This window comes from Rhinoderma darwinii, chromosome 6 (genome assembly GCF_050947455.1).
Source record: "Rhinoderma darwinii isolate aRhiDar2 chromosome 6, aRhiDar2.hap1, whole genome shotgun sequence".
Lineage (NCBI taxonomy): Eukaryota > Metazoa > Chordata > Amphibia > Anura > Rhinodermatidae > Rhinoderma > Rhinoderma darwinii.
In genome coordinates this window covers 144,520,103-144,544,714 of record NC_134692.1, presented here as the reverse complement: position 1 = coordinate 144,544,714, position 24,612 = coordinate 144,520,103, and the positions used below count along the sequence as shown (strand labels likewise).

At 42.6% G+C, this 24,612-nt stretch overlaps 1 protein-coding gene across 1 annotated transcript in view; it reads left to right on the top strand.

The window, feature by feature from the left end:
* TNFRSF12A (TNF receptor superfamily member 12A) overlaps window positions 1–24,612 on the top strand; it is a 44,993-nt gene that overhangs the window by 18,925 nt on the left and 1,456 nt on the right. Inside the window, exons 2-3 of the mRNA XM_075831482.1 lie at window positions 10,689–10,790; window positions 22,623–22,760. Of these exons, the coding sequence (XP_075687597.1) occupies window positions 10,689–10,790; window positions 22,623–22,760 (240 nt within the window). The remainder of the gene's footprint in view (window positions 1–10,688; window positions 10,791–22,622; window positions 22,761–24,612) is intronic.

The following is a 24,612-nucleotide window of genomic DNA, read 5'->3' as shown; positions in this document are numbered from 1 at the left end:
ATGTAAGCAGAGTATCTCCATATATATATATACACCATGTAAGCAGAGTATCTCCATATATATATATACACCATGTAAGCAGAGTATCTCCATATATATATATACACCATGTAAGCAGAGTATCTCCATATATATATATATACACCGTGTAAGCAGAGTATCTCCATATATATATATACACAGTGTAAGCAGAGTATCTCCATATATATATACACCATGTAAGCAGAGTATCTCCATATATATATACACCATGTAAGCAGAGTATCTCCATATATATATATACACAGTGTAAGCAGAGTATCTCCATATATATATACACACGGTGTAAGCAGAGTATCTCCATATATATATATACACAGTGTAAGCAGAGTATCTCCATATATATATACACACGGTGTAAGCAGAGTATCTCCATATATATATATACACAGTGTAAGCAGAGTATCTCCATATATATATACAGTGTAAGCGGAGTATCTCCATATATATATACACACGGTGTAAGCAGAGTATCTCCATATATATATATACACAGTGTAAGCAGAGTATCTCCATATATATATACAGTGTAAGCGGAGTATCTCCATATATATATATACACCATGTAAGCAGAGTATCTCCATATATATATATACACCATGTAAGCAGGGTATCGCCATATATATATATACACCATGTAAGCAGAGTATCTCCATATATATATATACACCATGTAAGCAGAGTATCTCCATATATATATATACACCATGTAAGCAGAGTATCTCCATATATATATATACACCATGTAAGCAGAGTATCTCCATATATATATACACCATGTAAGCAGAGTATCTCCATGTATATATATACACCATGTAAGCAGAGTATCTCCATATATATATATACACCATGTAAGCAGAGTATCTCCATATATATATATACACCATGTAAGCAGAGTATCTCCATATATATATATACACCGTGTAAGCAGAGTATCTCCATATATATATATACACCGTGTAAGCAGAGTATCTCCATATATATATATATACACCATGTAAGCAGAGTATCTCCATATATATATATACACCGTGTAAGCAGAGTATCTCCATATATATATATACACCATGTAAGCAGAGTATCTCCATATATATATATACACCATGTAAGCAGAGTATCTCCATATATATATATATACACCATGTAAGCAGAGTATCTCCATATATATATATATACACCATGTAAGCAGAGTATCTCCATATATATACACACCATGTAAGCAGAGTATCTCCATATATATATATACACCATGTAAGCAGAGTATCTCCATATATATATATACACAGTGTAAGCAGAGTATCTCCATATATATATATACACCATGTAAGCAGAGTATCTCCATATATATATATACACCATGTAAGCAGAGTATCTCCATATATATATATATATACACCGTGTAAGCAGAGTATCTCCATATATATATACACCATGTAAGCAGAGTATCTCCATATATATATATACACCATGTAAGCAGAGTATCTCCATATATATATATATACACCATGTAAGCAGAGTATCTCCATATATATATACACACCATGTAAGCAGAGTATCTCCATATATATATATATACACCGTGTAAGCAGGGTATCTCCATATATATATATATATACACCATGTAAGCAGAGTATCTCCATATATATATATACACGGTGTAAGCAGAGTATCTCCATATATATATATACACAGTGTAAGCAGAGTATCTCCATATATATATACACCATGTAAGCAGAGTATCTCCATATATATATATACACACGGTGTAAGCAGAGTATCTCCATATATATATATACACCATGTAAGCAGAGTATCTCCATATATATATATATACACAGTGTAAGCAGAGTATCTCCATATATATATATACACCATGTAAGCAGAGTATCTCCATATATATATATACACAGTGTAAGCAGAGTATCTCCATATATATATATACACAGTGTAAGCAGAGTATCTCCATATATATATACACCATGTAAGCAGAGTATCTCCATATATATATATATACACCATGTAAGCAGAGTATCTCCATATATATATATACACCGTGTAAGCAGAGTATCTCCGTATATATATATATACACCATGTAAGCAGAGTATCTCCATATATATATATACACCATGTAAGCAGAGTATCTCCATATATATATATATACACAGTGTAAGCAGAGTATCTCCATATATATATATACACACGGTGTAAGCAGAGTATCTCCATATATATATATACACCATGTAAGCAGAGTATCTCCATATATATATATATACACCATGTAAGCAGAGTATCTCCATATATATATATACACCATGTAAGCAGAGTATCTCCATATATATATATACACACCATGTAAGCAGAGTATCTCCATATATATATATATACACCGTGTAAGCAGGGTATCTCCATATATATATATATATACACCATGTAAGCAGAGTATCTCCATATATATATATACACGGTGTAAGCAGAGTATCTCCATATATATATATACACAGTGTAAGCAGAGTATCTCCATATATATATACACCATGTAAGCAGAGTATCTCCATATATATATATACACACGGTGTAAGCAGAGTATCTCCATATATATATATACACAGTGTAAGCAGAGTATCTCCATATATATATATACACCATGTAAGCAGAGTATCTCCATATATATATATACACAGTGTAAGCAGAGTATCTCCATATATATATACACCATGTAAGCAGAGTATCTCCATATATATACACACCATGTAAGCAGAGTATCTCCATATATATATACACCATGTAAGCAGAGTATCTCCATATATATATATACACCGTGTAAGCAGAGTATCTCCATATATATATATATACACCATGTAAGCAGAGTATCTCCATATATATATATACACCGTGTAAGCAGAGTATCTCCATATATATATATATACACCATGTAAGCAGAGTATCTCCATATATATATATACACCGTGTAAGCAGAGTATCTCCATATATATATATATACACCATGTAAGCAGAGTATCTCCATATATATATATATACACCGGGTAAGCAGAGTATCTCCATATATATATATACACGGTGTAAGCAGAGTATCTCCATATATATATATACACCATGTAAGCAGAGTATCTCCATATATATATATACACCATGTAAGCAGAGTATCTCCATATATATATATACACCGTGTAAGCAGAGTATCTCCATATATATATATACACGGTGTAAGCAGAGTATCTCCATATATATATATACACAGTGTAAGCAGAGTATCTCCATATATATATACACACGGTGTAAGCAGAGTATCTCCATATATATATATACACCATGTAAGCAGAGTATCTCCATATATATATATACACCATGTAAGCAGAGTATCTCCATATATATATATACACCATGTAAGCAGAGTATCTCCATATATATATATATACACCGTGTAAGCAGAGTTTCTCCATATATATATATACACCGTGTAAGCAGAGTATCTCCATATATATATACACCGTGTAAGCAGAGTATCTCCATATATATATATATATACACCATGTAAGCAGAGTTTCTCCATATATATATATACACACCATGTAAGCAGAGTATCTCCATATATATATATACACGGTGTAAGCAGAGTATCTCCATATATATATATATATATACACACCATGTAAGCAGAGTTTCTCCATATATATATACACACGGTGTAAGCAGAGTATCTCCATATATATATATATACACCATGTAAGCAGAGTATCTCCATATATATATATATACACCGTGTAAGCAGAGTATCTCCATATATATATATATACACCATGTAAGCAGAGTATCTCCATATATATATATACACCATGTAAGCAGAGTATCTCCATATATATATATATACACCGTGTAAGCAGAGTATCTCCATATATATATATACACCGTGTAAGCAGAGTATCTCCATATATATATATACACCATGTAAGCAGAGTATCTCCATATATATATATACACAGTGTAAGCAGAGTATCTCCATATATATATATATACACCATGTAAGCAGAGTATCTCCATATATATATACACCATGTAAGCAGAGTATCTCCATATATATATACACCATGTAAGCAGAGTATCTCCATATATATATATACACCATGTAAGCAGAGTATCTCCATATATATATATACACCGTGTAAGCAGAGTATCTCCATATATATATATACACAGTGTAAGCAGAGTATCTCCATATATATATACACCATGTAAGCAGAGTATCTCCATATATATATATACACCATGTAAGCAGAGTATCTCCATATATATATATACACGGTGTAAGCAGAGTATCTCCATATATATATATACACAGTGTAAGCAGAGTATCTCCATATATATATATACACCATGTAAGCAGAGTATCTCCATATATATATACACCATGTAAGCAGAGTATCTCCATATATATATATATACACAGTGTAAGCAGAGTATCTCCATATATATATATACACCGTGTAAGCAGAGTATCTCCATATATATATATATACACCATGTAAGCAGAGTTTCTCCATATATATATACACACCATGTAAGCAGAGTATCTCCATATATATATATACACCGTGTAAGCAGAGTATCTCCATATATATATATATACACCATGTAAGCAGAGTTTCTCCATATATATATACACACCATGTAAGCAGAGTATCTCCATATATATATACACACCGTGTAAGCAGAGTATCTCCATATATATATATATACACCATGTAAGCAGAGTTTCTCCATATATATATACACACCATGTAAGCAGAGTATCTCCATATATATATATACACCGTGTAAGCAGAGTATCTCCATATATATATATACACCATGTAAGCAGAGTATCTCCATATATATATATACACCGTGTAAGCAGAGTATCTCCATATATATATATACACAGTGTAAGCAGAGTATCTCCATATATATATATATATATACACCATGTAAGCAGAGTATCTCCATATATATATACACACCATGTAAGCAGAGTATCTCCATATATATATATATACACCATGTAAGCAGAGTATCTCCATATATATATACACCATGTAAGCAGAGTTTCTCCATATATATATACACACCATGTAAGCAGAGTATCTCCATATATATATATACACCATGTAAGCAGAGTATCTCCATATATATATACACCGTGTAAGCAGAGTATCTCCATATATATATATATACACCGTGTAAGCAGAGTATCTCCATATATATATATACACCATGTAAGCAGAGTATCTCCATATATATATATACACCGTGTAAGCAGAGTATCTCCATATATATATATACACAGTGTAAGCAGAGTATCTCCATATATATATATACACCATGTAAGCAGAGTATCTCCATATATATATATACACCATGTAAGCAGAGTATCTCCATATATATATATACACCATGTAAGCAGAGTATCTCCATATATATATATACACCATGTAAGCAGAGTATCTCCATATATATATATACACCATGTAAGCAGAGTATCTCCATATATATATATACACCGTGTAAGCAGAGTATCTCCATATATATATATACACCGTGTAAGCAGAGTATCTCCATATATATATATACACCGTGTAAGCAGAGTATCTCCATATATATATATACACCATGTAAGCAGAGTTTCTCCATATATATATATACACTGTGTAAGCAGAGTATCTCCATATATATATATACACCGTGTAAGCAGAGTATCTCCATATATATATATATATACACCGTGTAAGCAGAGTATCTCCATATATATATATACACCATGTAAGCAGAGTATCTCCATATATATATATACACCATGTAAGCAGAGTATCTCCATATATATATATACACCATGTAAGCAGAGTATCTCCATATATATATATACACAGTGTAAGCAGAGTTTCTCCATATATATATATACACCGTGTAAGCAGAGTATCTCCATATATATATATACACCGTGTAAGCAGAGTATCTCCATATATATATATATACACCATGTAAGCAGAGTATCTCCATATATATATATACACCATGTAAGCAGAGTATCTCCATATATATATATACACGGTGTAAGCAGAGTATCTCCATATATATATATACACCATGTAAGCAGAGTATCTCCATATATATATATACACGGTGTAAGCAGAGTATCTCCATATATATATATACACCATGTAAGCAGAGTATCTCCATATATATATATACACCGTGTAAGCAGTGTATCTCCATATATATATATACACCGTGTAAGCAGAGTATCTCCATATATATATATACACCATGTAAGCAGAGTTTCTCCATATATATATATACACCGTGTAAGCAGAGTATCTCCATATATATATATACACCATGTAAGCAGAGTATCTCCATATATATATATACACAGTGTAAGCAGAGTTTCTCCATATATATATATACACCGTGTAAGCAGAGTATCTCCATATATATATATACACCATGTAAGCAGAGTATCTCCATATATATATACACCGTGTAAGCAGAGTTTCTCCATATATATATATACACCGTGTAAGCAGAGTATCTCCATATATATATATACACCGTGTAAGCAGAGTATCTCCATATATATATATACACCGTGTAAGCAGAGTATCTCCATATATATATACACCATGTAAGCAGAGTATCTCCATATATATATATACACCGTGTAAGCAGAGTATCTCCATATATATATATACACCATGTAAGCAGAGTATCTCCATATATATATATACACGGTGTAAGCAGAGTATCTCCATATATATATATATACACCATGTAAGCAGAGTTTCTCCATATATATATATACACCGTGTAAGCAGAGTATCTCCATATATATATACACCATGTAAGCAGAGTATCTCCATATGTATATATACACCGTGTAAGCAGAGTTTCTCCATATATATATATACACCGTGTAAGCAGAGTATCTCCATATATATATACACGGTGTAAGCAGAGTATCTCCATATATATATACACCATGTAAGCAGAGTTTCTCCATATATATATATACACCGTGTAAGCAGAGTATCTCCATATGTATATATACACCGTGTAAGCAGAGTTTCTCCATATATATATACACCGTGTAAGCAGAGTATCTCCATATATATATATACACCGTGTAAGCAGAGTATCTCCATATATATATATACACCATGTAAGCAGAGTATCTCCATATATATATACACCGTGTAAGCAGAGTTTCTCCATATATATATATACACCGTGTAAGCAGAGTATCTCCATATATATATATACACCGTGTAAGCAGAGTATCTCCATATATATATATACACCGTGTAAGCAGAGTATCTCCATATATATATACACCGTGTAAGCAGAGTTTCTCCATATATATATATACACCATGTAAGCAGAGTATCTCCATATATATATACACCGTGTAAGCAGAGTTTCTCCATATATATATATACACCGTGTAAGCAGAGTTTCTCCATATATATATATACACCGCGTAAGCAGAGTATCTCCATATATATATATACACCATGTAAGCAGAGTATCTCCATATATATATACACCGTGTAAGCAGAGTTTCTCCATATATATATATACACCGTGTAAGCAGAGTTTCTCCATATATATATATACACCGTGTAAGCAGAGTATCTCCATATATATATATACACCGTGTAAGCAGAGTATCTCCATATATATATATACACCGTGTAAGCAGAGTATCTCCATATATATATACACGGTGTAAGCAGAGTATCTCCATATATATATATACACCATGTAAGCAGAGTTTCTCCATATATATATATACACCGTGTAAGCAGAGTATCTCCATATATATATACACCATGTAAGCAGAGTATCTCCATATATATATACACGGTGTAAGCAGAGTATCTCCATATATATATATATACACCATGTAAGCAGAGTATCTCCATATATATATACACCGTGTAAGCAGAGTATCTCCATATATATATACACGGTGTAAGCAGAGTATCTCCATATATATATATATACACCGTGTAAGCAGAGTATCTCCATATATATATACACGGTGTAAGCAGAGTATCTCCATATATATATATATATATATACACCGTGTAAGCAGAGTATCTCCATATATATATATACACCATGTAAGCAGAGTATCTCCATATATATATATACACCGTGTAAGCAGAGTATCTCCATATATATATATACACCATGTAAGCAGAGTATCTCCATATATATATATACACCGTGTAAGCAGAGTATCTCCATATATATATATACACCGTGTAAGCAGAGTATCTCCATATATATATATACACCGTGTAAGCAGAGTATCTCCATATATATATACACGGTGTAAGCAGAGTATCTCCATATATATATATATACACCATGTAAGCAGAGTATCTCCATATATATATATATACACCGTGTAAGCAGAGTATCTCCATATATATATATATACACCGTGTAAGCAGAGTATCTCCATATATATATACACCATGTAAGCAGAGTATCTCCATATATATATATATACACCATGTAAGCAGAGTATCTCCATATATATATACACCGTGTAAGCAGAGTATCTCCATATATATATACACGGTGTAAGCAGAGTATCTCCATATATATATATATACACCATGTAAGCAGAGTATCTCCATATATATATACACCGTGTAAGCAGAGTATCTCCATATATATATACACGGTGTAAGCAGAGTATCTCCATATATATATATATACACCGTGTAAGCAGAGTATCTCCATATATATATACACGGTGTAAGCAGAGTATCTCCATATATATATATATACACCATGTAAGCAGAGTTTCTCCATATATATATATACACAGTGTAAGCAGAGTATCTCCATATATATATATATACACTAAAGTTTAGGGTCACTTAGAAATTTCCTTGTTTTTGCAAGAAAAGCCCAGTTTTTGTCAATGAAGATAACATTACATTAATCAGAAATCCACTCTATACATTGTTAATGTGCTAAATGACTATTCTAGCTGCAAACGTCTGGTTTTTAATGCAATATCTACATAGGTGTATAGAGGCCCATTTTCCAGCAACCATCACTCCAGTGTTCTAATGCTACATTGTGTTTGCTAACTGTGTTAGAAGGCTAATGGATGATTAGAAAACACTTGAAAACCCTTGTGCAATTATGTTAGCACCGCTGTAAACAGTTTTGCTGTTTAGAGGAGCTATAAAACTGACCTTCCTTTGAGCTAGTTGAGAATCTGGAGCATTACATTTGTGGGTTCGATTAATCTCTCAAAATGGCTAGAAAAAGAGAGCTTTCATGTGAAACTCGACAGTCTATTCTTGTTCTTAGAAATGAAGGGTATTCCATGCGAGAAATTGCCAAGAAACTGAAGATTTCCTACAACGATGTGTACTACTCCCTTCAGAGGACAGCACACACAGGCTCTAACCAGAGTAGAAAGAGAAGTGGGAGGCCCCGCTGCACAACTGAGCAACAAGACAAGTACATTAGAGTCTCTAGTGTGAGAAATAGACGCCTCACCGGTCCTCAACTGGCAGCTTCATTAAATAGTACCCGCAAAACGCCAGTGTCAACGTCTACAGTGAAGAGGCGACTCCGGGATGCTGGCCTTCAGGGCAGAGTGGCAAAGAAAAAGCCATATCTGAGACTGGCTAATAAAAGGAAAAGATTAATATGGGCAAAAGCTCAGACATTGGACAGAGGAAGATTGGAAAAAAGTGTTATGGACGGACGAATGGAAGTTTGAGGTGTTTGGATCACACAGAAGAACATTTGTGAGACGCAGAACAACTGAAAAGATACTGGAAGAGTGCCTGACGCCATCTGTCAAGCATGGTGGAGGTCATGTGATGGTCTGGGGTAAAGTGGGAGATTTGTACAAGGTAAAAGGGATTGTGAATAAGGAAGGCTATCACTCCGCAACGCCATGCCATACCCTGTGGACAGCGTTTGATTGGAGCCAATTTCATCCTACAACAGGACAATGACCCAAAGCACCTCCAAATGATGCAAGAACTATTTAGGGAAGAAGCCGGCAGCCGGTATTCTATCTGTAATGGAGTGGCCAGCGCAGTCACCAGATCTCAACCCCATAGAGCTGTTGTGGGAGGAGCTTGACCGTATGGTACGCAAGAAGTGCCCATCAAGCCAATCCAACTTGTGGGAGGGGCTTCTGGAAGCATGGGGGGGGGGAAATGTCTCCCGATGACCTCAGCAAATTAACAGCTCGAATGCCAAAGGTCTGCAATGCTGGAATTGCTGCAAATGGAGCGACCAAAGCAAAGTCTGAAGGAGAAAATTATTATTTCTAACCTTGTCAATGTCTGGACTGGATTTTCTTGCCATTTTGCAACTCATTTGATAAATATAAGTGTGAGTTTTCATGGAAAACACTAAATTGTCTGGGTGACCCCGAACTTATGAACGGTAGTGTGTGTGTGTGTATATATAGTATAGGAGGAGTACAGGAGGAGACCAGTATATATATATATACACCGTGTAAGCAGAGTATCTCCATATATATATATCACTCAGCAGTTATATGTGATGTGAGATTATTATCAGGTTATAACGCTGCGTCTCTGTGCAGGATCGGGGTGTCAGGACGGATTGCGATGGAGCGACGACCTCGGCAAATGTAAAGAATGCAAAATATGCGTCACATCCAGCAAAGACGACTTCTGCCAGAAATGTAAGAGACAGACCGAGAGACGGCACTGCAAGACTGCTGACAGTAATACCGAGAGACGGCTGTGATACTGCGAGACTGCTGACAGTAATACCGAGAGACGGCTGTGATACTGCGAGACTGCTGACAGTAATACCGAGAGACGGCTGTGATACTGCGAGACTGCTGACAGTAATACCGAGAGACGGCTGTGATACTGCGAGACTGCTGACAGTAATACTGAGAGACGGCTGTGATACTGCGAGACTGCTGACAGTAATACCGAGAGACGGCTGTGATACTGCGAGACTGCTGACAGTAATACTGAGAGACGGCTGACAGTAATACTGAGAGACGGCTGTGATACTGCGAGACTGCTGACAGTAATACCGAGAGACGGCTGTGATACTGCGAGACTGCTGACAGTAATACCGAGAGACGGCTGTGATACTGCGAGACTGCTGACAGTAATACCGAGAGACGGCTGTGATACTGAGAGACTGCTGACAGTAATACTGAGAGACGGCTGTGATACTGCGAGACTGCTGACAGTAATACCGAGAGACGGCTGTGATACTGCGAGACTGCTGACAGTAATACCGAGAGACGGCTGTGATACTGCGAGACTGCTGACAGTAATACCGAGAGACGGCTGTGATACTGAGAGACTGCTGACAGTAATACAGAGAGACGGCCGTGATACTGCGAGACTGCTGACAGTAATACTGAGAGACGGCTGTGATACTGCGAGACTGCTGACAGTAATACTGAGAGACGGCCGTGATACTGCGAGACTGCTGACAGTAATACTGAGAGACGGCTGTGATACTGCGAGACTGCTGACAGTAATACTGAGAGACGGCTGTGATACTGCGAGACTGCTGACAGTAATACTGAGAGACGGCTGTGATACTGCGAGACTGCTGACAGTAATACTGAGAGACGGCTGTGATACTGCGAGACTGCTGACAGTAATACCGAGAGACGGCTGTGATACTGCGAGACTGCTGACAGTAATACCGAGAGACGGCTGTGATACTGCGAGACTGCTGACAGTAATACCGAGAGACGGCTGTGATACTGCGAGACTGCTGACAGTAATACCGAGAGACGGCTGTGATACTGCGAGACTGCTGACAGTAATACCGAGAGACGGCTGTGATACTGAGAGACTGCTGACAGTAATACAGAGAGACGGCCGTGATACTGCGAGACTGCTGACAGTAATACTGAGAGACGGCTGTGATACTGCGAGACTGCTGACAGTAATACTGAGAGACGGCCGTGATACTGCGAGACTGCTGACAGTAATACTGAGAGACGGCTGTGATACTGCGAGACTGCTGACAGTAATACTGAGAGACGGCTGTGATACTGCGAGACTGCTGACAGTAATACTGAGAGACGGCTGTGATACTGCGAGACTGCTGACAGTAATACTGAGAGACGGCTGTGATACTGCGAGACTGCTGACAGTAATACCGAGAGACGGCTGTGATACTGCGAGACTGCTGACAGTAATACCGAGAGACGGCTGTGATACTGCGAGACTGCTGACAGTAATACTGAGAGACGGCCGTGATACTGCGAGACTGCTGACAGTAATACTGAGAGACGGCTGTGATACTGCGAGACTGCTGACAGTAATACTGAGAGACGGCTGTGATACTGCGAGACTGCTGACAGTAATACTGAGAGACGGCTGTGATACTGCGAGACTGCTGACAGTAATACTGAGAGACGGCTGTGATACTGCGAGACTGCTGACAGTAATACTGAGAGACGGCTGTGATACTGCGAGACTGCTGACAGTAATACTGAGAGACGGCTGTGATACTGCGAGACTGCTGACAGTAATACTGAGAGACGGTTGTGATACGGCGAGACTGCTGACAGTAATACTGAGAGACGGCTGTGATACTGCGAGACTGCTGACAGTAATACAGAGAGACGGCTGTGATACTGCGAGACTGCTGACAGTAATACAGAGAGACGGCTGTGATACTGCGAGACTGCTGACAGTAATACCGAGAGACGGCTGTGATACTGCGAGACTGCTGACAGTAATACCGAGAGACGGCTGTGATACTGCGAGACTGCTGACAGTAATACTGAGAGACGGCTGTGATACTGCGAGACTGCTGACAGTAATACTGAGAGACGGCTGAGATACTGCGAGACTGCTGACAGTAATACTGAGAGACGGCTGTGATACTGCGAGACTGCTGACAGTAATACTGAGAGACGGCTGAGATACTGCGAGACTGCTGACAGTAATACTGAGAGAGGGCTGTGATACTGCGAGACTGCTGACAGTAATACCGAGAGACGGCTGTGATACTGCGAGACTGCTGACAGTAATACAGAGAGACGGCTGTGATACTGCGAGACTGCTGACAGTAATACCGAGAGACGGCTGTGATACTGCGAGACTGCTGACAGTAATACCGAGAGACGGCTGTGATACTGCGAGACTGCTGACAGTAATACCGAGAGACGGCTGTGATACTGCGAGACTGCTGACAGTAATACTGAGAGACGGCTGTGATACTGCGAGACTGCTGACAGTAATACTGAGAGACGGCTGTGATACTGCGAGACTGCTGACAGTAATACTGAGAGACGGCTGTGATACTGCGAGACTGCTGACAGTAATACTGAGAGACGGCTGTGATACTGCGAGACTGCTGACAGTAATACCGAGAGACGGCTGTGATACTGCGAGACTGCTGACAGTAATACCGAGAGACGGCTGTGATACTGCGAGACTGCTGACAGTAATACTGAGAGACGGCTGTGATACTGCGAGACTGCTGACAGTAATACTCAGAGACGGCTGTGATACTGCGAGACTGCTGACAGTAATACTGAGAGACGGCTGTGATACTGCGAGACTGCTGACAGTAATACAGAGAGACGGCTGTGATACTGCGAGACTGCTGACAGTAATACTGAGAGACGGCTGTGATACTGCGAGACTGCTGACAGTAATACCGAGAGACGACTGTGATACTGCGAGACTGCTGACAGTAATACTGAGAGACGGCTGTGATACTGCGAGACTGCTGACAGTAATACCGAGAGACGGGTGTGATACTGCGAGACTGCTGACAGTAATACTGAGAGACGGCTGTGATACTGCGAGACTGCTGACAGTAATACTGAGAGACAGCTGTGATACTGCGAGACTGCTGACAGTAATACCGAGAGACGACTGTGATACTGCGAGACTGCTGACAGTAATACTGAGAGACGGCTGTGATACTGCGAGACTGCTGACAGTAATACCGAGAGACGACTGTGATACTGCGAGACTGCTGACAGTAATACTGAGAGACGGCTGTGATACTGCGAGACTGCTGACAGTAATACTGAGAGACGGCTGTGATACTGCGAGACTGCTGACAGTAATACTGAGAGACGGCTGTGATACTGCGAGACTGCTGACAGTAATACTGAGAGACGGCTGTGATACTGAGAGACTGCTGACAGTAATACCGAGAGACGGCTGTGATACTGCGAGACTGCTGACAGTAATACTGAGAGACGGCTGTGATACTGAGAGACTGCTGACAGTAATACTGAGAGACGGCTGTGATACTGCGAGACTGCTGACAGTAATACCGAGAGACGGCTGTGATACTGCGAGACTGCTGACAGTAATACTGAGAGACGGCTGTGATACTGCGAGACTGCTGACAGTAATACCGAGAGACGGCTGTGATACTGCGAGACTGCTGACAGTAATACTGAGAGACGGCTGTGATACTGCGAGACTGCTGACAGTAATACTGAGAGACGGCTGTGATACTGCGAGACTGCTGACAGTAATACCGAGAGACGGGTGTGATACTGCGAGACTGCTGACAGTAATACCGAGAGACGGCTGTGATACTGCGAGACTGCTGACAGTAATACCGAGAGACGACTGTGATACTGCGAGACTGCTGACAGTAATACTGAGAGACGGCTGTGATACTGCGAGACTGCTGACAGTAATACGGAGAGACGGCTGTGATACTGCGAGACTGCTGACAGTAATACGGAGAGACGGCTGTGATACTGCGAGACTGCTGACAGTAATACTGAGAGACGGCTGTGATACTGCGAGACTGCTGACAGTAATACCGAGAGACGACTGTGATACTGCGAGACTGCTGACAGTAATACTGAGAGGCGGCTGTGATACTGCGAGACTGCTGACAGTAATACTGAGAGACGGCTGTGATACTGCGAGACTGCTGACAGTAATACTGAGAGACGGCTGTGATACTGCGAGACTGCTGACAGTAATACTGAGAGACGGCTGTGATACTGCGAGACTGCTGACAGTAATACTGAGAGACGGCTGTGATACTGCGAGACTGCTGACAGTAATACTGAGAGACGGCTGTGATACTGCGAGACTGCTGACAGTAATACTGAGAGACGGCTGTGATACTGCGAGACTGCTGACAGTAATACCGAGAGACGGCTGTGATACTGCGAGACTGCTGACAGTAATACAGAGAGACGGCTGTGATACTGCGAGACTGCTGACAGTAATACTGAGAGACGGCCGTGATACTGCGAGACTGCTGACAGTAATACTGAGAGACGGCCGTGATACTGCGAGACTGCTGACAGTAATACTGAGAGACGGCTGTGATACTGCGAGACTGCTGACAGTAATACTGAGAGACGGCTGTGATACTGCGAGACTGCTGACAGTAATACTGAGAGACGGCTGTGATACTGCGAGACTGCTGACAGTAATACTGAGAGACGGCTGTGATACTGCGAGACTGCTGACAGTAATACTGAGAGACGGCTGTGATACTGCGAGACTGCTGACAGTAATACTGAGAGACGGCTGTGATACTGCGAGACTGCTGACAGTAATACTGAGAGACGGTTGTGATACGGCGAGACTGCTGACAGTAATACTGAGAGACGGCTGTGATACTGCGAGACTGCTGACAGTAATACAGAGAGACGGCTGTGATACTGCGAGACTGCTGACAGTAATACAGAGAGACGGCTGTGATACTGCGAGACTGCTGACAGTAATACCGAGAGACGGCTGTGATACTGCGAGACTGCTGACAGTAATACCGAGAGACGGCTGTGATACTGCGAGACTGCTGACAGTAATACTGAGAGACGGCTGTGATACTGCGAGACTGCTGACAGTAATACTGAGAGACGGCTGAGATACTGCGAGACTGCTGACAGTAATACTGAGAGACGGCTGTGATACTGCGAGACTGCTGACAGTAATACTGAGAGACGGCTGAGATACTGCGAGACTGCTGACAGTAATACTGAGAGAGGGCTGTGATACTGCGAGACTGCTGACAGTAATACCGAGAGACGGCTGTGATACTGCGAGACTGCTGACAGTAATACAGAGAGACGGCTGTGATACTGCGAGACTGCTGACAGTAATACCGAGAGACGGCTGTGATACTGCGAGACTGCTGACAGTAATACCGAGAGACGGCTGTGATACTGCGAGACTGCTGACAGTAATACCGAGAGACGGCTGTGATACTGCGAGACTGCTGACAGTAATACTGAGAGACGGCTGTGATACTGCGAGACTGCTGACAGTAATACTGAGAGACGGCTGTGATACTGCGAGACTGCTAACAGTAATACTGAGAGACGGCTGTGATACTGCGAGACTGCTGACAGTAATACTGAGAGACGGCTGTGATACTGCGAGACTGCTGACAGTAATACCGAGAGACGGCTGTGATACTGCGAGACTGCTGACAGTAATACTGAGAGACGGCTGTGATACTGCGAGACTGCTGACAGTAATACCGAGAGACGACTGTGATACTGCGAGACTGCTGACAGTAATACTGAGAGACGGCTGTGATACTGCGAGACTGCTGACAGTAATACCGAGAGACGGGTGTGATACTGCGAGACTGCTGACAGTAATACTGAGAGACGGCTGTGATACTGCGAGACTGCTGACAGTAATACTGAGAGACAGCTGTGATACTGCGAGACTGCTGACAGTAATACCGAGAGACGACTGTGATACTGCGAGACTGCTGACAGTAATACTGAGAGACGGCTGTGATACTGCGAGACTGCTGACAGTAATACCGAGAGACGACTGTGATACTGCGAGACTGCTGACAGTAATACTGAGAGACGGCTGTGATACTGCGAGACTGCTGACAGTAATACTGAGAGACGGCTGTGATACTGAGAGACTGCTGACAGTAATACCGAGAGACGGCTGTGATACTGCGAGACTGCTGACAGTAATACTGAGAGACGGCTGTGATACTGAGAGACTGCTGACAGTAATACTGAGAGACGGCTGTGATACTGCGAGACTGCTGACAGTAATACCGAGAGACGGCTGTGATACTGCGAGACTGCTGACAGTAATACTGAGAGACGGCTGTGATACTGCGAGACTGCTGACAGTAATACCGAGAGACGGCTGTGATACTGCGAGACTGCTGACAGTAATACTGAGAGACGGCTGTGATACTGCGAGACTGCTGACAGTAATACTGAGAGACGGCTGTGATACTGCGAGACTGCTGACAGTAATACCGAGAGACGGGTGTGATACTGCGAGACTGCTGACAGTAATACTGAGAGACGGCTGTGATACTGCGAGACTGCTGACAGTAATACCGAGAGACGACTGTGATACTGCGAGACTGCTGACAGTAATACTGAGAGACGGCTGTGATACTGCGAGACTGCTGACAGTAATACGGAGAGACGGCTGTGATACTGCGAGACTGCTGACAGTAATACGGAGAGACGGCTGTGATACTGCGAGACTGCTGACAGTAATACTGAGAGACGGCTGTGATACTGCGAGACTGCTGACAGTAATACCGAGAGACGACTGTGATACTGCGAGACTGCTGACAGTAATACTGAGAGACGGCTGTGATACTGCGAGACTGATGACAGTAATACTGAGAGACGGCTGTGATACTGCGAGACTGCTGACAGTAATACTGAGAGACGGCTGTGATACTGCGAGACTGCTGACAGTAATACTGAGAGACGGCTGTGATACTGCGAGACTGCTGACAGTAATACTGAGAGACGGCTGTGATACTGCGAGACTGCTGACAGTAATACTGAGAGACGGCTGTGATACTGCGAGACTGCTGACAGTAATACCGAGAGACGACTGTGATACTGCGAGACTGCTGACAGTAATACTGAGAGACGGCTGTGATACTGCGAGACTGCTGACAGTAATACCGAGAGACGGCTGTGATACTGCGAGACTGCTGACAGTAATACAGAGAGACGGCTGTGATACTGCGAGACTGCTGACAGTAATACTGAGAGACGGCCGTGATACTGCGAGACTGCTGACAGTAATACTGAGAGACGGCTGTGATACTGCGAGACTGCTGACAGTAATACTGAGAGACGGCTGTGATACTGCGAGACTGCTGACAGTAATACTGAGAGACGGCTGTGATACTGCGAGACTGCTGACAGTAATACTGAGAGACGGCTGTGATACTGCGAGACTGCTGACAGTAATACTGAGAGACGGCTGTGATACTGCGAGACTGCTGACAGTAATACTGAGAGACGGCTGTGATACTGCGAGACTGCTGACAGTAATACTGAGAGACGGCTGTGATACGGCGAGACTGCTGACAGTAATACTGAGAGACGGCTGTGATACTGCGAGACTGCTGACAGTAATACAGAGAGACGGCTGTGATACTGCGAGACTGCTGACAGTAATACAGAGAGACGGCTGTGATACTGCGAGACTGCTGACAGTAATACCGAGAGACGGCTGTGATACTGCGAGACTGCTGACAGTAATACCGAGAGACGGCTGTGATACTGCGAGACTGCTGACAGTAATACTGAGAGACGGCTGTGATACTGCGAGACTGCTGACAGTAATACCGAGAGACGGCTGAGATACTGCGAGACTGCTGACAGTAATACTGAGAGACGGCTGTGATACTGCGAGACTGCTGACAGTAATACTGAGAGACGGCTGTGATACTGCGAGACTGCTGACAGTAATACTGAGAGACGGCTGAGATACTGCGAGACTGCTGACAGTAATACTGAGAGACGGCTGTGATACTGCGAGACTGCTGACAGTAATACTGAGAGAGGGCTGTGATACTGCGAGACTGCTGACAGTAATACCGAGAGACGGCTGTGATACTGCGAGACTGCTGACAGTAATACAGAGAGACGGCTGTGATACTGCGAGACTGCTGACAGTAATACTGAGAGACGGCCGTGATACTGCGAGACTGCTGACAGTAATACCGAGAGACGGCTGTGATACTGCGAGACTGCTGACAGTAATACCGAGAGACGGCTGTGATACTGCGAGACTGCTGACAGTAATACCGAGAGACGGCTGTGATACTGCGAGACTGCTGACAGTAATACTGAGAGACGGCTGTGATACTGCGAGACTGCTGACAGTAATACTGAGAGACGGCTGTGATACTGCGAGACTGCTGACAGTAATACTGAGAGACGGCTGTGATACTGCGAGACTGCTGACAGTAATACTGAGAGACGGCTGTGATACTGCGAGACTGCTGACAGTAATACTGAGAGACGGCTGTGATACTGCGAGACTGCTGACAGTAATACTGAGAGACGGCTGTGATACTGCGAGACTGCTGACAGTAATACCGAGAGACGGCTGTGATACTGCGAGACTGCTGACAGTAATACTGAGAGACGGCTGTGATACTGCGAGACTGCTGACAGTAATACCGAGAGACGACTGTGATACTGCGAGACTGCTGACAGTAATACTGAGAGACGGCTGTGATACTGCGAGACTGCTGACAGTAATACCGAGAGACGGGTGTGATACTGCGAGACTGCTGACAGTAATACTGAGAGACGGCTGTGATACTGCGAGACTGCTGACAGTAATACTGAGAGACAGCTGTGATACTGCGAGACTGCTGACAGTAATACCGAGAGACGACTGTGATACTGCGAGACTGCTGACAGTAATACTGAGAGACGGCTGTGATACTGCGAGACTGCTGACAGTAATACTGAGAGACGGCTGTGATACTGCGAGACTGCTGACAGTAATACTGAGAGACGGCTGTGATACTGCGAGACTGCTGACAGTAATACTGAGAGACGGCTGTGATACTGCGAGACTGCTGACAGTAATACTGAGAGACGGCTGTGATACTGCGAGACTGCTGACAGTAATACTGAGAGACGGCTGTGATACTGAGAGACTGCTGACAGTAATACCGAGAGACGGCTGTGATACTGCGAGACTGCTGACAGTAATACTGAGAGACGGCTGTGATACTGAGAGACTGCTGACAGTAATACTGAGAGACGGCTGTGATACTGCGAGACTGCTGACAGTAATACCGAGAGACGGCTGTGATACTGAGAGACTGCTGACAGTAATACTGAGAGACGGCTGTGATACTGCGAGACTGCTGACAGTAATACCGAGAGACGGCTGTGATACTGCGAGACTGCTGACAGTAATACTGAGAGACGGCTGTGATACTGCGAGACTGCTGACAGTAATACCGAGAGACGGCTGTGATACTTCGAGACTGCTGACAGTAATACTGAGAGACGGCTGTGATACTGCGAGACTGCTGACAGTAATACTGAGAGACGGCTGTGATACTGCGAGACTGCTGACAGTAATACCGAGAGACGGGTGTGATACTGCGAGACTGCTGACAGTAATACTGAGAGACGGCTGTGATACTGCGAGACTGCTGACAGTAATACCGAGAGACGGCTGTGATACTGCGAGACTGCTGACAGTAATACCGAGAGACGACTGTGATACTGCGAGACTGCTGACAGTAATACTGAGAGACGGCTGTGATACTGCGAGACTGCTGACAGTAATACGGAGAGACGGCTGTGATACTGCGAGACTGCTGACAGTAATACGGAGAGACGGCTGTGATACTGCGAGACTGCTGACAGTAATACTGAGAGACGGCTGTGATACTGCGAGACTGCTGACAGTAATACCGAGAGACGACTGTGATACTGCGAGACTGCTGACAGTAATACTGAGAGACGGCTGTGATACTGCGAGACTGCTGACAGTAATACTGAGAGACGGCTGTGATACTGCGAGACTGCTGACAGTAATACTGAGAGACGGCTGTGATACTGCGAGACTGCTGACAGTAATACTGAGAGACGGCCGTGATACTGCGAGACTGCTGACAGTAATACTGAGAGACGGCTGTGATACTGCGAGACTGCTGACAGTAATACTGAGAGACGGCCGTGATACTGCGAGACTGCTGACAGTAATACTGAGAGACGGCTGTGATACTGCGAGACTGCTGACAGTAATACCGAGAGACGACTGTGATACTGCGAGACTGCTGACAGTAATACTGAGAGACGGCTGTGATACTGCGAGACTGCTGACAGTAATACTGAGAGACGGCTGTGATACTGCGAGACTGCTGACAGTAATACTGAGAGACGGCTGTGATACTGCGAGACTGCTGACAGTAATACCGAGAGACGGGTGTGATACTGCGAGACTGCTGACAGTAATACTGAGAGACGGCTGTGATACTGCGAGACTGCTGACAGTAATACTGAGAGACGGCTGTGATACTGCGAGACTGCTGACAGTAATACTGAGAGACGGCTGTGATACTGCGAGACTGCTGACAGTAATACAGAGAGACGACTGTGATACTGCGAGACTGCTGACAGTAATACTGAGAGACGGCTGTGATACTGCGAGACTGCTGACAGTAATACGGAGAGACGGCTGTGATACTGCGAGACTGCTGACAGTAATACGGAGAGACGGCTGTGATACTGCGAGACTGCTGACAGTAATACTGAGAGACGGCTGTGATACTGCGAGACTGCTGACAGTAATACCGAGAGACGACTGTGATACTGCGAGACTGCTGACAGTAATACTGAGAGACGGCTGTGATACTGCGAGACTGCTGACAGTAATACGGAGAGACGGCTGTGATACTGCGAGACTGCTGACAGTAATACGGAGAGACGGCTGTGATACTGCGAGACTGCTGACAGTAATACTGAGAGACGGCTGTGATACTGCGAGACTGCTGACAGTAATACCGAGAGACGACTGTGATACTGCGAGACTGCTGACAGTAATACTGAGAGACGGCTGTGATACTGCGAGACTGCTGACAGTAATACTGAGAGACGGCTGTGATACTGCGAGACTGCTGACAGTAATACTGAGAGACGGCTGTGATACTGCGAGACTGCTGACAGTAATACTGAGAGACGGCCGTGATACTGCGAGACTGCTGACAGTAATACTGAGAGACGGCTGTGATACTGCGAGACTGCTGACAGTAATACTGAGAGACGGCTGTGATACTGCGAGACTGCTGACAGTAATACTGAGAGACGGCTGTGATACTGCGAGACTGCTGACAGTAATACCGAGAGACGACTGTGATACTGCGAGACTGCTGACAGTAATACTGAGAGACGGCTGTGATACTGCGAGACTGCTGACAGTAATACCGAGAGACGGCTGTGATACTGCGAGACTGCTGACAGTAATACTGAGAGACGGCTGTGATACTGCGAGACTGCTGACAGTAATACTGAGAGACGGCTGTGATACTGCGAGACTGCTGACAGTAATACCGAGAGACGGGTGTGATACTGCGAGACTGCTGACAGTAATACTGAGAGACGGCTGTGATACTGCGAGACTGCTGACAGTAATACTGAGAGACGGCTGTGATACTGCGAGACTGCTGACAGTAATACTGAGAGACGGCTGTGATACTGCGAGACTGCTGACAGTAATACCGAGAGACGACTGTGCTGATACAATTGTCTCATTTACATCAGGTGACATCTCCGACAAACAAGGCGACTTCCCTTGGCTCTTGGTCATTTGTGTCACCGCAGTCGCCGCCTTTATCATCACCTTAGTCCTCGGTCTCGCTGTTTACCTGGTGCGATGTCGACCCAAGAAGAAATTCACCAGTGAGTATCATAAACTGCAGCCAGACAGTATCACACATGATAGGATTAGATACACAGGTCAGCAGACAGTATCACACATGATAGGATTAGATACACAGCTCAGCAGACAGTATCACACATGATAGGATTAGATACACGGCTCAGCAGACAGTATCACACATGATAGGATTAGATACACAGCTCAGCAGACAGTATCACACATGATAGGATTAGATACACGGCTCAGCAGACAGTATCACACATGATAGGATTAGATACACAGCTCAGCAGACAGTATCACACATTATATGATTAGATACACGGCTCAGCAGACAGTATCACACATGATAGGATTAGATACACAGCTCAGCAGTCAGTATCACACATGATAGGATTAGATACACAGCTCAGCAGACAGTATCACACATGATAGGATTAGATACACAGCTCAGCAGACAGTATCACACGATAGGATTAGATACACGGCTCAGCAGACAGTATCACACATGATAGGATTAGATACACAGCTCAGCAGTCAGTATCACACATGATAGGATTAGATACACAGCTCAGCAGACAGTATCACACATGATAGGATTAGATACACAGCTCAGCAGACAGTATCACACATGATAGGATTAGATACCCATCTCAGCAGACAGTATCACACATGATAGGATTAGATACACAGCTCAGCAGACAGTATGACACATGATAGGATTAGATACACAGCTCAGCAGACAGTATCACACATGATAGGATTAGATACAGAGGCTCAGCAGACAGTATCACACATGATAGGATTAGATACACAGCTCAGCAGACAGTATCACACATGATAGGATTAGATACATAGCTCAGCAGACAGTATCACACATGATAGGATTAGATACAGAGCTCAGCAGACAGTATCACACATGATAGGATTAGATACATGGCTTAGCAGACAGTATCACACATGATAGGATTAGATACATAGCTCAGCAGACAGTATCACACATGACAGGATTAGATACACGGCTCAGCAGACAGTATCCCACATGATAGGATTAGATACATGGCTTAGCAGACAGTATCACACATGATAGGATTAGATACAACAGCTCAGCAGCCAGTATCACACATGATAGGATTAGATACACAGCTCGGCAGGCAGTATCACACATGATAGGATTATATACACGGCTCAGCAGACAGTATCACACATGATAGGATTAGATACACAGCTCAGCAGACAGTATCACACATGATAGGATTAGATACACGGCTCAGCAGACAGTATCACACATGACAGGATTAGATACACGGCTCAGCAGACAGTATCACACATGACAGGATTAGATACACGGCTCAGCAGACAGTATCACACATGACAGGATTAGATACACAGCTCAGCAGACAGTATCACACATGATAGGATTAGATACACGGCTCAGCAGGCATTATCACACATAATAGGATTAGATACACGGCTCAGCAGACAGTATCACACATGATAGGATTAGATACACAGCTCGGCAGACAGTATCACACATGATAGGATTAGATATACAGCTCAGCAGGCAGTATCACACATGATAGGATTAGATACAGCAGCTCAGCAGACAGTATCACACATGATAGGATTAGATACACGGCTCAGCAGACAGTATCACGCATGATAGGATTAGATACTGGGCCCAGCAGACAGTATCACACATGATAGGATTAGATACACAGCTCAGCAGACAGTATCACACATGATAGGATTAGATACAGTGGCTCAGCAGACAGTATCACACATGATAGGATTAGATACAGCAGCTCAGCAGACAGTATCACACATGATAGGATTAGATACAGCAGCTCAGCAGACAGTATCACACATGATAGG